The 13,031-nt window shown below is 45.7% G+C and overlaps 1 protein-coding gene across 1 annotated transcript in view; it reads left to right on the forward strand.

Annotated features, from left to right (window-relative positions):
• Positions 1-740: 740 nt before the first annotated feature.
• Positions 741-13,031, forward strand: part of dnhd1 (dynein heavy chain domain 1) — a 68,603-nt gene continuing 56,312 nt past the window's right edge. The window contains exons 1-2 of the mRNA XM_078546113.1: positions 741-872; positions 8,115-8,306. Of these exons, the coding sequence (XP_078402239.1) occupies positions 741-872; positions 8,115-8,306 (324 nt within the window). The remainder of the gene's footprint in view (positions 873-8,114; positions 8,307-13,031) is intronic.

Below are 13,031 nucleotides of genomic sequence, written 5' to 3' on the forward strand. Positions count from 1 at the left end.
ACCGATCATTTATCTATACCTTTTATGCCCTTTTAGTCTTATTTCACCCCACCCCACTAAAGCTATCTGTACCTTGCTTGTCCTGCTCTCCATTCTTAATTAGCACATTCCTTTAGATAATATCACCACCTTCAACACCTCTTTGTTCTTTTGTCTGTGACATCTTTTGATTATCTGCTCCTATCACTGCTTGCTTGTCCCAACAACCATCCCCCCTCCCCACCCACCCTTAAACCAGCTTATATTTCAGCCCTCTCCTATTTTTACTTAGTTCTGTTGAAGGGTCATGAGGACTCGAAACGTCAACTGTACTCTTCTCCGCCGATGCTGCCAGACCTGCTGAGTTTTTCCAGGTATTTTTTATTTTTTGTTTTGGATTTCCAGCATCCGCAGTTTTTTTGTTTTTATCAGGAAATTTCCCAACATGTGTGACCCAGCTCAGTAGCGAAAACCCAGTCTATAATCTCAATTTACGAGGCCTCTCATCACAAGACAACAGCAGGGACCAATTTAGTGAACCTTCGCTATATCACCTCCAATGCAATTTTATCCTTCCTTAGCTATGGAAAAAAACTGCTCACAGTATTCCAGATGTGGTCTCACCAAAACCCTACATAACTGTAGCAAGACTTCTTTCGTCTTATACTCCAATCCCCTTGCAATAATTGCTTGCTGTACCTGCATTGAAACACTGTCTGATAGCCTTATCTTACCTTCTGCAGATGAGGGAACAATTGCTCATGCGATACAGTAAAGTTAGAGCAGAATTTCTGAATCTCCTGTCAAAGTGTCGAGAGGAGGAATTTCTCATCACATTGCTGCTACGGGAGTACGAGGCTGCCCGGAAGAAATTCGAGAAGGAATTTGGCAAGGTAAACGTTCAACTGACATCAGATCATTCAGCTTAATCCATCAATACATCAATCAAGCTCTGATTGCCCTTGATGTTATGCTTATTATCCTACCTCATCTTACCCCGTCAATATATCATAGATTCATAGGCCAGAATTTCCTGGCCTCTCCTGCCAGAGTCAATGGACATTTGAATGTCCCGCCAAGGTGGGGCCAGAAAATACCGGCCATCAAATGATAAAGTACAGAAGGAGGCTATTCGGCCCATTGTGCCTTTGCTGGCTCTTTGCTAGAGATACCCAATTAATCCCACTCCCGCTGCTCTTTCCCTATAATTATTTTCATCTCAATTATCTTTTCAATTTTGCTATTGAACCTGCTTCAATGTGTGTTTGAGTGTGTGTGAGAGAGTGTGTGTATGAGAGAGTGAGTGTGTGTATGAGAGAGTGTGTGTGTGAGAGTGAGTGTGTGAGAGTGAGTGTGAGAGAGTGTGTGTATGAGAGAGAGAGTGTGTGTATGAGAGAGAGAGTGTATGAGAGAGTGAGAATGTGTATGAGAGAGTGAGTGAGTGTGTGTGTGTGAGAGTGAGTGTGTGAGAGTGAGTGTGAGAGAGTGTGTGTATGAGAGAGAGAGTGAGTGTGTGTGTGAGAGTGAGTGTGTGAGTGTGAGAGTGAGTGTGTGAGAGTGAGTGTGTGAGAGTGAGTGTATGAGAGAGTGAGTGTGAGAGTGAGTGAGTGTGTGTATGAGAGAGTGAGTGTGTGTATGAGAGAGTGAGTGGGTGTGTGTGTGAGAGTGAGTGTGTGAGAGTGAGTGTGTGTGTGAGAGTGAGTGTGTGAGAGAGAGTGTGTATGAGAGAGAAAGCAAGTGAGTGCCTATCAGAGAGAGAGTGAATGAATGTGAGAGAGTGAGTGTGAGAGAGTATGTGTATGAGAGAGAAAGAGTGAGTCTGTGTGAGTTTGAATGAATGTGTGTGTGAGAGAAAGTGAGTAAATGTGAGAGAGAGTGAGTGCCTATGAGAGAGTGAGTGAGTGCCTATGAGTGAGTGAGTGAATGTGAGAGAGTGAGTGTGTGAGAGAAAGTGTGTGAGAGAGAGTGATGTGCTGTGAGTGTGTGTGAAAGAGAGTGAGTGTGTGTGAGAGAGTGAGTGAATGTGTGTGTGAATGAGTGTGTGTGAAAGAGTGAGTGATGTGTTTGTGAGAGAGTGTGTGTGTGAGAGTGTGTGTGAGAGTGACGTGTTCATGAGTATGTGAGAGAGTGTGTGTGAGAGAGTTAGTGAGTGTGTGTGAGAAAGAGTGAGCGTGTGTGAGAGTGTGTGTGCATGAGAGAGAGTGTAAGTGAGTGTGTGTGTGAGAGAATGAGTGAGTGTGTGTGAGAGAGTGAATGACTGTGTGTGTGAGTGAGTGTGTGTGAAAGAGTGAGTGATGTGTTTGTGAGAGAGTGAGTGTGTGAGAGTGACGTGTTCATGAATGTGTGTGAGAGAGAGTAAGTGAGTGTTTGTGAGAGTTAGTGAGTGTGTGTGAGAAAGAGTAAGCATGTGTGAGAGTGTGTGTGTGCATGAGAGAGAGTGTAAGTGAGTGTGTGTGTGAGAGAATGAGTGAGTGTGTGTGAGAGAGTGAATGACTGTGTGTGTGTGAGTGTGTGTGAAAGAGTGAGTGATGTGTTTGTGAGAGAGTGTGTGTGTGAGAGTGTGTGTGAGAGTGACGTGTTCATGAGTATGTGAGAGAGTGTGTGTGAGAGAGTTAGTGTGTGTGAGAAAGAGTGAGCGTGTGTGAGAGTGTGTGTGCATGAGAGAGAGCGTAAGTGAGTGTGCGTGTGAGAGAATGAATGAGTGTGTGTGAGAGAGATTGTGTGAGAGAAAGTGAGAATGCGTGTGAGAGCATGTGTGTTAGAAAGTGTGTATGAGAGAGAGTGTGTGTGAGAGCGCGAATATGTGTGTAAGAGTGTGTGAGAGAGAGTGGGTCAGCGTGTGTGAGAGAGTAAGTGAGTGTGTGGGTGAGAAAGTGAGTGAGTGTGTGTGTGAGAGAATGTGTGAGAGAGTGTGAGTGTGAGAGTGTGTGTGAGAGAGTAAATGAGTGTGTGTGGGAGAGTGAGTGAGTGTGTGTGAGAGAGTGAGTGTGTGAGAAAGAGTGTGTGTGTGTGAGAGAGTGAGTGTGTGAGAGAGTGTGAGTGTGTGAGAGAGAGTGTGACAGAGCCAGTGTGTATGAGATAGTGAGTGTGTGTGAGAGTATGTGTGCGTGACAGAGAGAGCATAAGTGAGTGTGTGTGAGAGAGAAAATGAGTGTGTGTGTGTGTGTGATAGAGAAAGTCAGTGTGTGTTGTGAGAGTGAATATGTGTGAGTGAGTGAGTGTGTGAGAAAGTGTGTGTGAGAGAGAGTTTGTGTGTGTGAGAGAGTGTGTGAGTGAGTGTGTGTGAGAGAGTGTGTGTGTGAGAGTGTGTGTGTGAGAAAGTGTGTGTGAGAGAGAGTGTCTGTGTGAGAGAGCGAATGTGTGTATGAGAGTGTGTGTGTGAGAAAGTGAGTGACTGGGTGTGAGAGAGTGAGTGTGTGTGAGAGAGTGTGTGAAAGTGTGTGTGATACAGGGTGTGAAAGAGTAAATGAGTGTGTGTGTGAGAGAGTGAGTAAGCATGTGTGAGAGAGAGTGTGAGAGAGAGAGTGAGTGAATGTCAGAGAGTGAGTGTGAGAGAGTGTGTGTATGAGTATGTGTGTGTGAGAGAGTGAGCATGTGTGAGAGAGAAAGAGAGAGTGTGAGTGTGTGTGTGAGAGTGAGTGCCTATGAGAGAGTGAGTGAGTGAATGTGAGAGAATGAGTGTGAGAGAGAGAGTGTGTAAGAGACAGAGTGTGTGTGTGAGTGAGTGTATGAGGGAAAGAGAAAGTGTGTGTAAGCGAGTGAGGGAATGGATGTGTGTTTAAGAGAGATAGAGAATGTGTGTGTTTGTGTGAGAGTGAATGTGTATGAGAGAGAGTGTGTGTGAGAAAGTGCATGTGTGTGTGAGAGAGGGTGTGTGTGGGAGAGTGTGTGTGAGAAAGTGCATGTGTGTGTGAGAGAGTGTGTGTGAGAGAGTGTGTGTGTGAGAAAGTGCATGTGTGTGTGAGAGAGGGTGTGTGTGGGAGAGTGCGTATGTGTGTGTGAGAGAGTGTGTGTGTGAGAATGTGTGTGTGAGAATGTGTGTGAGAGAAAGTGCATGTGTGTGTGAGAGAGGGTGTGTGTGGGAGAGTGTGTGTGAGCGAGAAAGTGTGTGTGAGAGAGTGTGTGAGAGAGAGTGCGTATGTGTGTGTGAGAGAGTGTGTGTGTGAGAATGTGTGTGTGAGAATGTGTGTGAGAGAAAGTGCATGTGTGTGTGAGAGAGGGTGTGTGTGGGAGAGTGTGTGTGAGCGAGAAAGTGTGTGTGAGAGAGTGTGTGTGAGAGAGTGCGTATGTGTGTGTGAGAGAGTGTGTGTGTCAGTGTGTGTGAGAGTGTGTGTGTCAGTGTGTGTGAGTGTGTGTGTGAGAGAGCGTGGAAGTATATGTGAGAGAGAGAATGGTAACCCCCCCCCCAGGATGTTGATAGTGAGGAATTCAGTGATGGTAATGCTATTAAATGTCAAGGGGTGATGGTCGGATTCTCTCTTGTTGGAGATGGTCATTGCCTAGCACTTGTGTAGCGCAAATGTTACTTGCCACTTGTCAGCCCAAGCCTGGATATTGTCCAGGTCTTGTTGCATTTGGACATGGGCTGCTTCAGTATCTGAGGAGTAGTGAATGGTGCTGAACATTGTGCAATCATCAGTGAACATCCCCACTTCTGACCTTATGATGAAAGGAAGGTCATTGATGAAGCAGCTGAAGATGTTTGGGCCACGGAGCCCTGAGCAACTGGAACTGAGATGACTGACCTCCAATAACCACAACCATCTTCCTTTGTGCTCGGTATGACTCCAACCAGTGGAGAGTTTTCCCCCTGATTCCCATTGACTCCAGTTTTGCTAGGGCTCCTTGATGCCACACTCGGTCAAATGCTGCCTTGATGTCAAGGGCAGCCACTCTCACCTCACCTCGGGAGTTCAGCTCTTTTGTCCTTGTTTGAACCAAGGCTGTAATGAGGTCAGGAGCTGAGTGGCCAAACTGAGCGTTAACGAGCAGATTATTGCTAAACAAGATGCCACTTGATAACACTCTTGATGACCCCTTCCATTGCGTTACTGATGATTGAAAGTAGGCCGATGGGGCAGTACGTGGCTGGGTTGGATTTGTCCTGCTTTTTGTGTACAAGAGTACTACAATTCCAAAATGTAAAATAGCTGCTATGTTAGTTTTGATGAAGCACTGTCCCACCAGGCAAAGAAGTTATGTTGAGGTCCTCCATAGGTCTTCCTGTCTCCTGTTCCCTCAGAAGCAAAAGAGTTTTTCACACTTTTTAGAATTCAATGGATGTCCCAGGAAGGGTCTTTGAATTTGGAATAACTCTTCATAGCCAGTCAAGAGATGTGAGACAAGGTTTGAATAAACACAGAAAGATGTCACGATGTTTGTCCATAGTTCCATTTTGAAAAAGGCTTTTAAACTCAATATAAAGGTTTGAAAACAGAAATGTACCTTTAAATAGTTGTCCTTAAAATCGGCAATATCATAATTACACGTTTGTGACAATACTCTATGCCCTTCTACATAAAGCACAACATCCATGTTTGCCTTTTTTAAAAGTTTCCTCAACCCGCCATGCCACTTTAAAGATTTGAGTGCAGATACCCCCAAGTCCCTCTGTTCCTGCTCCCCTTTAGAATTTTACATTGCCACTCACACTCTTCCAACCAAAATGAATCTCTTCACACACTTCTCAGCATTAAATTTCATCCTGCCACTTGTCTGTATATTTCACCAGATTGTCTATGTTCTCCTGAAATCTGTTACTGTCCTACTCACAGTTACTACATTTCTCAGCTTCATGCCATCTGCAAACTTTGAAGTTATGTTCTGTATAGAAATTTCCTGTGATTAGATATTGGGAAGACTGAAGCCATTGCTTTCGATCCCCGCTCCAAACTCCGTTCCCTGGCAACATCGCTCTCTCTTTCTCCCCTGGCAACACTCTGAGATTAAACCAGCCTGTTTGCAAACTTACTGTCACGTGCCAGGGACATAGGTGTAGGAGTAGGTCATTCAGCCCATCGAGCCTGCTCCACCATTCAGTTTGATCATGGCTAATCAACTACCTCAACGCCACTTTCCCACGCTATCCCCATATCCCTTGTTGTGATTAGTATCCAGAAACCTATCGATTTCTGTCTTGAACATGCTCAATGACTGAACTTCCACAGCCCTCTGGGGTAGAGAATTCCAAAGATTCACCACCCTCTGAGTGAAGAAATTCCTCCTCATCTCAGTCTTACATGGCCTGTCATATTCTGAGACTGTGTCCCCTGGCCCTAGACTCACCAGCCAGGGGGAAACATCCTATCCACATCTACCCTGTCACATCCTGTAAGAATTTTGTAAGTTTCATTGAGGTCACCTCTCATTCTTCTAAACTCTAGAGAATACAGACCCAGTTTCCTCAATCTCTCCTCATAAAAAAAACAATCCTGCCTTTCCAGGGATTAACCTGGTGAATCCCCGTTGCACTCCCTCTATGACAAGTATATTCCTCCTTCCATAAGGAGACCAAAACTGTACACAATACTCCGGGCGAGGTCTCACCAAGGCTCTATACAATTGCAGCAAGACACCTTTACTCCTGTACTCAAATCCCCTTGCAATGAAGGCCAACATACCATTTACCTTCCTAATTGTTTGCTGCACCTGCTGTCAGTGACTCATGAACAAGGATTCCTGGACACCAACACACCAATATCTCACATTTAAGAAATACTCTGCTTTTCTGTTTTTTTTCTACCAAAGTGGATAACTTCACATTTATTCACATTGATCCTGAGATGAGCTTCCAACCTCATATTCACTAAGACCGCTTATTTCCACCTCTGTAATATTACCTGACTTTTCCCCTGCCTCAGCTCAGCTGCTACTGAAACCCTCATCCATGCCTTTGTTAACTAAAACTCGACTATTCCAACTCTCTCCTGGCTGCTCTACCATGTTCTACCCTCCATAAACTTGAGGTCATCCAAAACTCTGCTGCCCATATCCTAACTCGCAGCAAGACCCGTTCCTCTATCACCCCTCTCCTTACTCATCAACATGGGTTTCCGGCTAAGCAACATCTTGGTTTTAAAATTCTCATCCTTGTTTACAAATCCCTCTATCTCATTGCCCTTTCCTATCTCTGTAATCTTCTCCATCCCTACAACCCTCCAAGATATCAACACTCCTCTAACTCTTGTGCATTCCCAATTTTAATCGCTCCACCATTGGTGGCCGTGCCTTCAGCTACCTGGGCCCCAAACTCTAGAATTCCCTCCCTAAACCTCTCCACCTCTCTAACTCACTTTCTTCATTTAATCCACTGCTTGGAAGATATCACTTTGACCAAGCTCCTGGTCATCTAAGCTAAAATCTTCCTATGTGACTTGGTGTCAAATGTTGTTTTATACTGCTCCTGTGGAGCACCTTGGGATGATTTAATACCTTAAAAGTGCTATATAAATATAAATTGTTGTTGTATACCCAAATCCAGTTCATTACTATATATGAAAAAAGAACAGTGGCCCTAATTTCGATAACCTGGGAACTCCACTGTAGACTTCCCTCCACTTGTTGATCACCACTCTCTGTTTTCAGTCCCTTAGTCAATTTTGTATCCAATGCTGTCACTGCCCATTTAACCTCATGGGCTCACATTTTGTTCACAGGTCTTTGGTTCATGAGTCTGGTTCACCGGATCACTAGTCCAGGTCTCTGGATCACTAGTCCAGGTCTCTGGAACACAAGTCCAACTCCCTGGATCACTAGTCCAGCTCCCTGGATCACTAGTCCAGGTCTCTGGATCACTAGTCCAACTCCCTGGATCACTAGTCCAGCTCCCTGGATCACTAGTCCAGGTCTCTGGATCACTAGTCCAGCTCCTGGATCACTAGTCCAGCTCCCTAGATCACTAGTCCAGGTCTCTGGAACACAAGTCCAGCTCCTGGATCACTAGTCCAGGTCTCTGGAACACAAGTCCAGCTCCTGGATCACTAGTCCAGGTCTCTGGATCACAAGTCCAATAAAATGACCATATCCCAATGGAGCAAACCTCATCATTGCTATACGCCTTGTACAGAATTTTGCTTATTTGCCAATCAGTATATCATTTCCAATACGTTACTTGATGTTGAATTCATGTCTTCCAGGTTAAGCCAATTTATGCAACAGCATTGAAAGCCCTTCAGGCACTGAGTCCGATGGATCTGGATGAGGTGCGGACCTACCGTGCCCCTCCCCCTCCCGTTGTCATGGTGATGAACACCCTGTGCTGGATGTTTGGGAAACCGGATGGCTGGGACAACGTGAAACAGTTGATTGGTCAGCCAAACTTTTACCAGGTGGGAAGTTTTTATGTTTTTTTCAATTGAGAGGGTGAAAAGATTGTTCTATTCATTCTCAGATTGTAGGCATTGATGGCTAGGACAGCATTTACTGCCCATCCCGAACTGCCCTTGAGAAGGTGGTGGTGAGCTGCCTTCTTGAATACAACTGAGTGGCTTGTTGGGCCATTTCATAGGGCAGTTAACACGTAGGCCAGACCAGGTAAGGGTGGCAGATTTCCTTCCCTAAAGGACATTAACGAACTAGATGGGTTTTTACAATAATCCAATAGCTTCACATTACTCATGTAAGCATTGCTGAGGCTGGACTTATTTAATGAAGTGAATTTAAATTCCCCATTTGCTGCGCTGGGATTTGAACTAATGTCTCCAGACTTAGTGCAGTAACATTAACACTGCTACAGCTCGCTGCTGGAGGGAGGCATAATGCTGGGCAACATCAGCTTGGAAAGACCAGGAGAGAAGATCAGGTAAATCAGCCAATGTTTAAAAGACTGACAATCATGAAAAGAAGGACAGAACAAGGAAGGTAAGGAGTTCCACAGATTTGAGATTCTGGGAAAGATAAGTTAGAGCATGAATTAGAGCAATGGGGATGGACAGAGAGGGGGGCTGTGGACGGACTGAGAGGGGGAGTGTGGACGGACAGTCGGAGGAGCGTGGATGGACAGAGAGGAGGCGTGTGGGTGGACGGAGAGGGGGAGTGTGGACAGACAGTCAGAGGAGCGTGGATGGACAGAGAGGAGGCGTGTGGGTGGACGGAGAGGGGGAGTGTGGACAGACAGTCGGAGGATGTGGATGAACAGAGATGAGGAATATAGATGGATGGAGAGGAGGAATGTGGACACCGGAGAGGAGAAATGTGAATGGACAGTCAGAGAGGAGTGTGGATGGACAGAGAGGGGGAGTGTGGTTAACAGAGAGGTGGAGTATGGACAATGGAGAGGAGGAGTGTGGATAGAGAGGAGGACTGTAGACAGACGGAGAGGAGGAGTGTGGATGACGAACTGGAAGAGTGTGGATAGACAGAGAGGAGGAGTCTGGATGGGCAGAGGAGGAGTAGACAGACGGAATGGAGGAGTATAGACAGATGGAGAGGAGGAATGTCGATGGTCAGAGAGGAGGTGTGTTGATGGACAGAGAGGAGGAGTGTGGATGGTTGGTGGGGGGTTAGTGTGGACAGACAATCAGCGAGGAGGAGTCATAGAAACATAGAAAATAGGAGCAGGAGTAGTTCATTCGGCCCTTCGAGCCTGCTCCGCCATTCATTATGATCATGGCTGATCCCCTATCTCAACACCATACTCCCGCACTCTGCACATACCCCCTGATGCCTTTAGTGTCCAGAAATCTATTTCCTTCTTAAATATATTCAATGACTTGGCCTCCACAGCCTCCATGGTAGAGAATTCCACAGGTTCACCACCCTCTGAGTGAAGACGTTTCTCCTCATCTCAGTCCTAAATGGTCTACCCCGTATCCTGAGATTGTGACCCATTGTTCTGGACCCCCAGCCAGAGGAAACATCATCCCTGCATCCAGTCTGTCCAGCCCTGTCAGAATTTTATATGTTTCAATGAGATCTTCCCTCATTCTTCTAAACTCCAGTGAATATCGGCCTAGTTGACCCAATCTCTCCTCATACGAGAATCCTGGAATCAGTCTGGTGAACCTTTGCTGCACTCCCTCTGTGGCAAATATATCCTCTCTTAAGTAAGGAGACCAAAACTACACACAGTACTCCAGGTGTGGTCTCACCAAGGCCCTGTACAGCTGTAGTGAGGCATCCTTGCTCCTGTTCAAGTCCTCTCGCAATGAAGGCCAACATACCATTTGCTTTCTTAACTGCTTGATGCACCTGCATGCTTGCTTTCAGTGACTGGTATACAAGGACACCCAGGTCCCTTTGTACATCAACATTTCATGATCTATCACCGTTAAAATAATATTCTGCCATTCTGTTTTTAGACTCATAGAAATTTACAGCACAGAAGGAGGCCATTTGGCCCATCGTGTCTAGCCAGTCAACAAAGATCTGACTACACTAATCCCATTTTCCAGTGCTTGGCCCATAGCAAGTGAATATCTAAATACTTCTTCAATGTTACAAGAGTTTCTGACTCAACCACCCTTTCAGGTAGGGAGTTCCAGGCCCCCACCACCCTCTGGGTGAAAAAATTTATCTTGAACTCCCCTTTTAGCCTTCTACCTCTTACCTTAAATCCATGCGCTCTGGTAATTGCCCCCTCGACTAATGGAAAAAGCGCCGTCCTATTCACTCTATCTATGCCCCACATAATCTTCCACACCTTTCATAGAGTCATAGAGGTCTACAGCACAGAAAAAGGACCTTCGGCCCATCGAGTCTGTGCCGGTCAAACAAGTACCTAACTATTCTAATCCCATTTTCCAGCACTAGGCCCATAGCCTTGTATGCCATGGCATCGCAAGTGCACATCCAAATACTTCTTAAATGTTATGAGGGTTTCTGCCTCTACCACCCTTTCAGGCAGCGAGTTCCAGATTCCCACCACCCTCTGGATGAAAAAATTCTTCCTCACATCCCCTCTAAACCGCCTGCCCCTTACCTTAAATCTATGCCCCCTGTTATTGATCCCTCCACTAAGGGGAATGGTTCCTTCCTGCCTAAACTAATTCGGCAGGGGGAGGGGACACAGAATGTGAGCAGAATAGGGACACATCATAATACAGTAAAACAATCAAGTCAGAGGGAGTACAGCTGCAATAAGCTTCAAGGGAGTAAGGCAAGGCTGGATGGCCTGTACTTTAATGCCAGGAGTATTACAGGTAAAATGGATGAGTTAAGGGTGAAGATTGACACGTGGAATTGTGATATAGTAGCCATCACTGAGACGTGGTTGAGGGAAGGGCAGGATTGGCAGCTCAACATTCCGGGATACAGAATCTTCAGGCAAGACAGGGGAGGGGGTAAAAGAGGAGGAGGTGTTGCATTATTAGTTAAGGAGACAGTTACTGCAGTAAGCAGAGATTATATCTTGGAGGGGGCATCGAATGAAGCTTTGTGGGTACAGTTTAGGAATAAAAAAGGGGCAACCACATTATTAGGTGTTTATTATAGACCCCCAGATAGTCAGCGGGAAATTGAGGAGCAAATATGTGCACAATTTGTGGAGGTGTGTAAAAACAGTAACAATAGGGTAATTATATTAGGTGATTTCAACTTTCCCAACATTAATTGGGATAGACATAGTGTTAAGGGCTTGGATGGAGTGGATTTCTTGAAATGTGTACAGGAGAACTTTGTAGGTCAATATGTAGAGGGTCCAACAAGAGACAGTGCATTGCTGGACTTAATTCTGGGGAATGAAGCCGGACAGGTGGCTGAGGTGGTGGTGGGCGAGCATTTTAGCGACAGCGACCACAACATGGTACAGTTTAAGTTTGTTATGGACAAAGAAATTGACAAATTGCAAAAAAATGTTTTGGATTGGGGGAGAGTGCATTTTGGTAAAATAAGGCAGGATCTGGCCAAGGTAGACTGGGAATAGCTACTTGTGGGGAAATCTACAGAGGAACAGTGGGGGGTGTTCAAAAAGGAAATGGGGAGGGTTCAGGCTCAACATGTTCCCTCCAGAGTGATAGGAAGGAGTAACAAGCCCAGAGAACCATGGATGACCAGAAATATTCAGGTTACGATGAGAAGGAAAAGAGAGGAACAAGGGAAGCAAATCAGCAGAGGCATTAGTGGAGTACCGACAGTGGAGCTTAAGGAAGCAATTAGGAGAGGAAAGAGGGGATATGAGAAAGCTCTGGCTGGTAAAAGTAGGGAAAATCTCAAGATATTCTTTAAGTATATCAACGGGAAGATAATAACCAGGGAAAGAGTGGGGCCCATGAGGGACCAAGGGGGCAATCTATGGGTGGAGCCAGAGGACATTGCTAGAGTGTTGAATGAATACTTCACGTCCGTCTTCACCCAAGAGAATGAGGATAAAGGTATCGAACTTGGGGAGAGAGACTGCGAGGTTCTTGAGCAAATTGATATAGGGAGTAACAAGGTATTGGAGGTGTTGGCAGGCTTAAAAGTGGACAAATCTCCAGGTCTGGATGATTTGTGTCCCAGACTGCTGAGGGAGGCAAGGGAGGAGATCGCAGGGGCTCTGACCCAAATTTTTAATTCCTCTCTGGCCACGGGGGAGGTGCCAGAGGACTGGAGAACAGCTAATGTGGTTGCGCTATTTAAGAAGGGTTGTAGAGATAAGCCAGGGAACTACAGGCCAGTGAGTCTCACGTCAGTGGTAGGGAAACTATTGGAGAAAGTTCTGAAGGAGAGTATCTATCTCCACTTGGAGAAGCAAGGTTTGATCAGGGATAGTCAGCATGGCTTTGTCAGAGGGAGGTCATGCCTAACAAATTTGATTGAATTTTTTGAGGAGGTGACCAGGTGTGTAGATGAGGGTAGTGCAGTTGATGTAGTTTATATGGGTTTCAGCAAAGCCTTTGACAAGGTCCCACATGGGAGACTTATAAAGAAGGCAAATGCACATGAGATACGGGGTAATTTGATAAGGTGGATTCAAAATTGGCTTAGTTGTAGGAGGCAGAGGGTGATGACAGAAGGATGCTTTAGTGACTGGAAGCCAGTGTCCAGTGGCGTACCACAGGGATCTGTGCTCGGTTCCCTATTATTCGTCATTTATATAAACGACATAGATGACTATGTGGGGGGTAGGGTTAGTA

The sequence above is a fragment of the Cetorhinus maximus genome, chromosome 7 (assembly GCF_964194155.1).
Source record: "Cetorhinus maximus chromosome 7, sCetMax3.hap1.1, whole genome shotgun sequence".
Taxonomy (NCBI): Eukaryota; Metazoa; Chordata; class Chondrichthyes; order Lamniformes; family Cetorhinidae; genus Cetorhinus; species Cetorhinus maximus.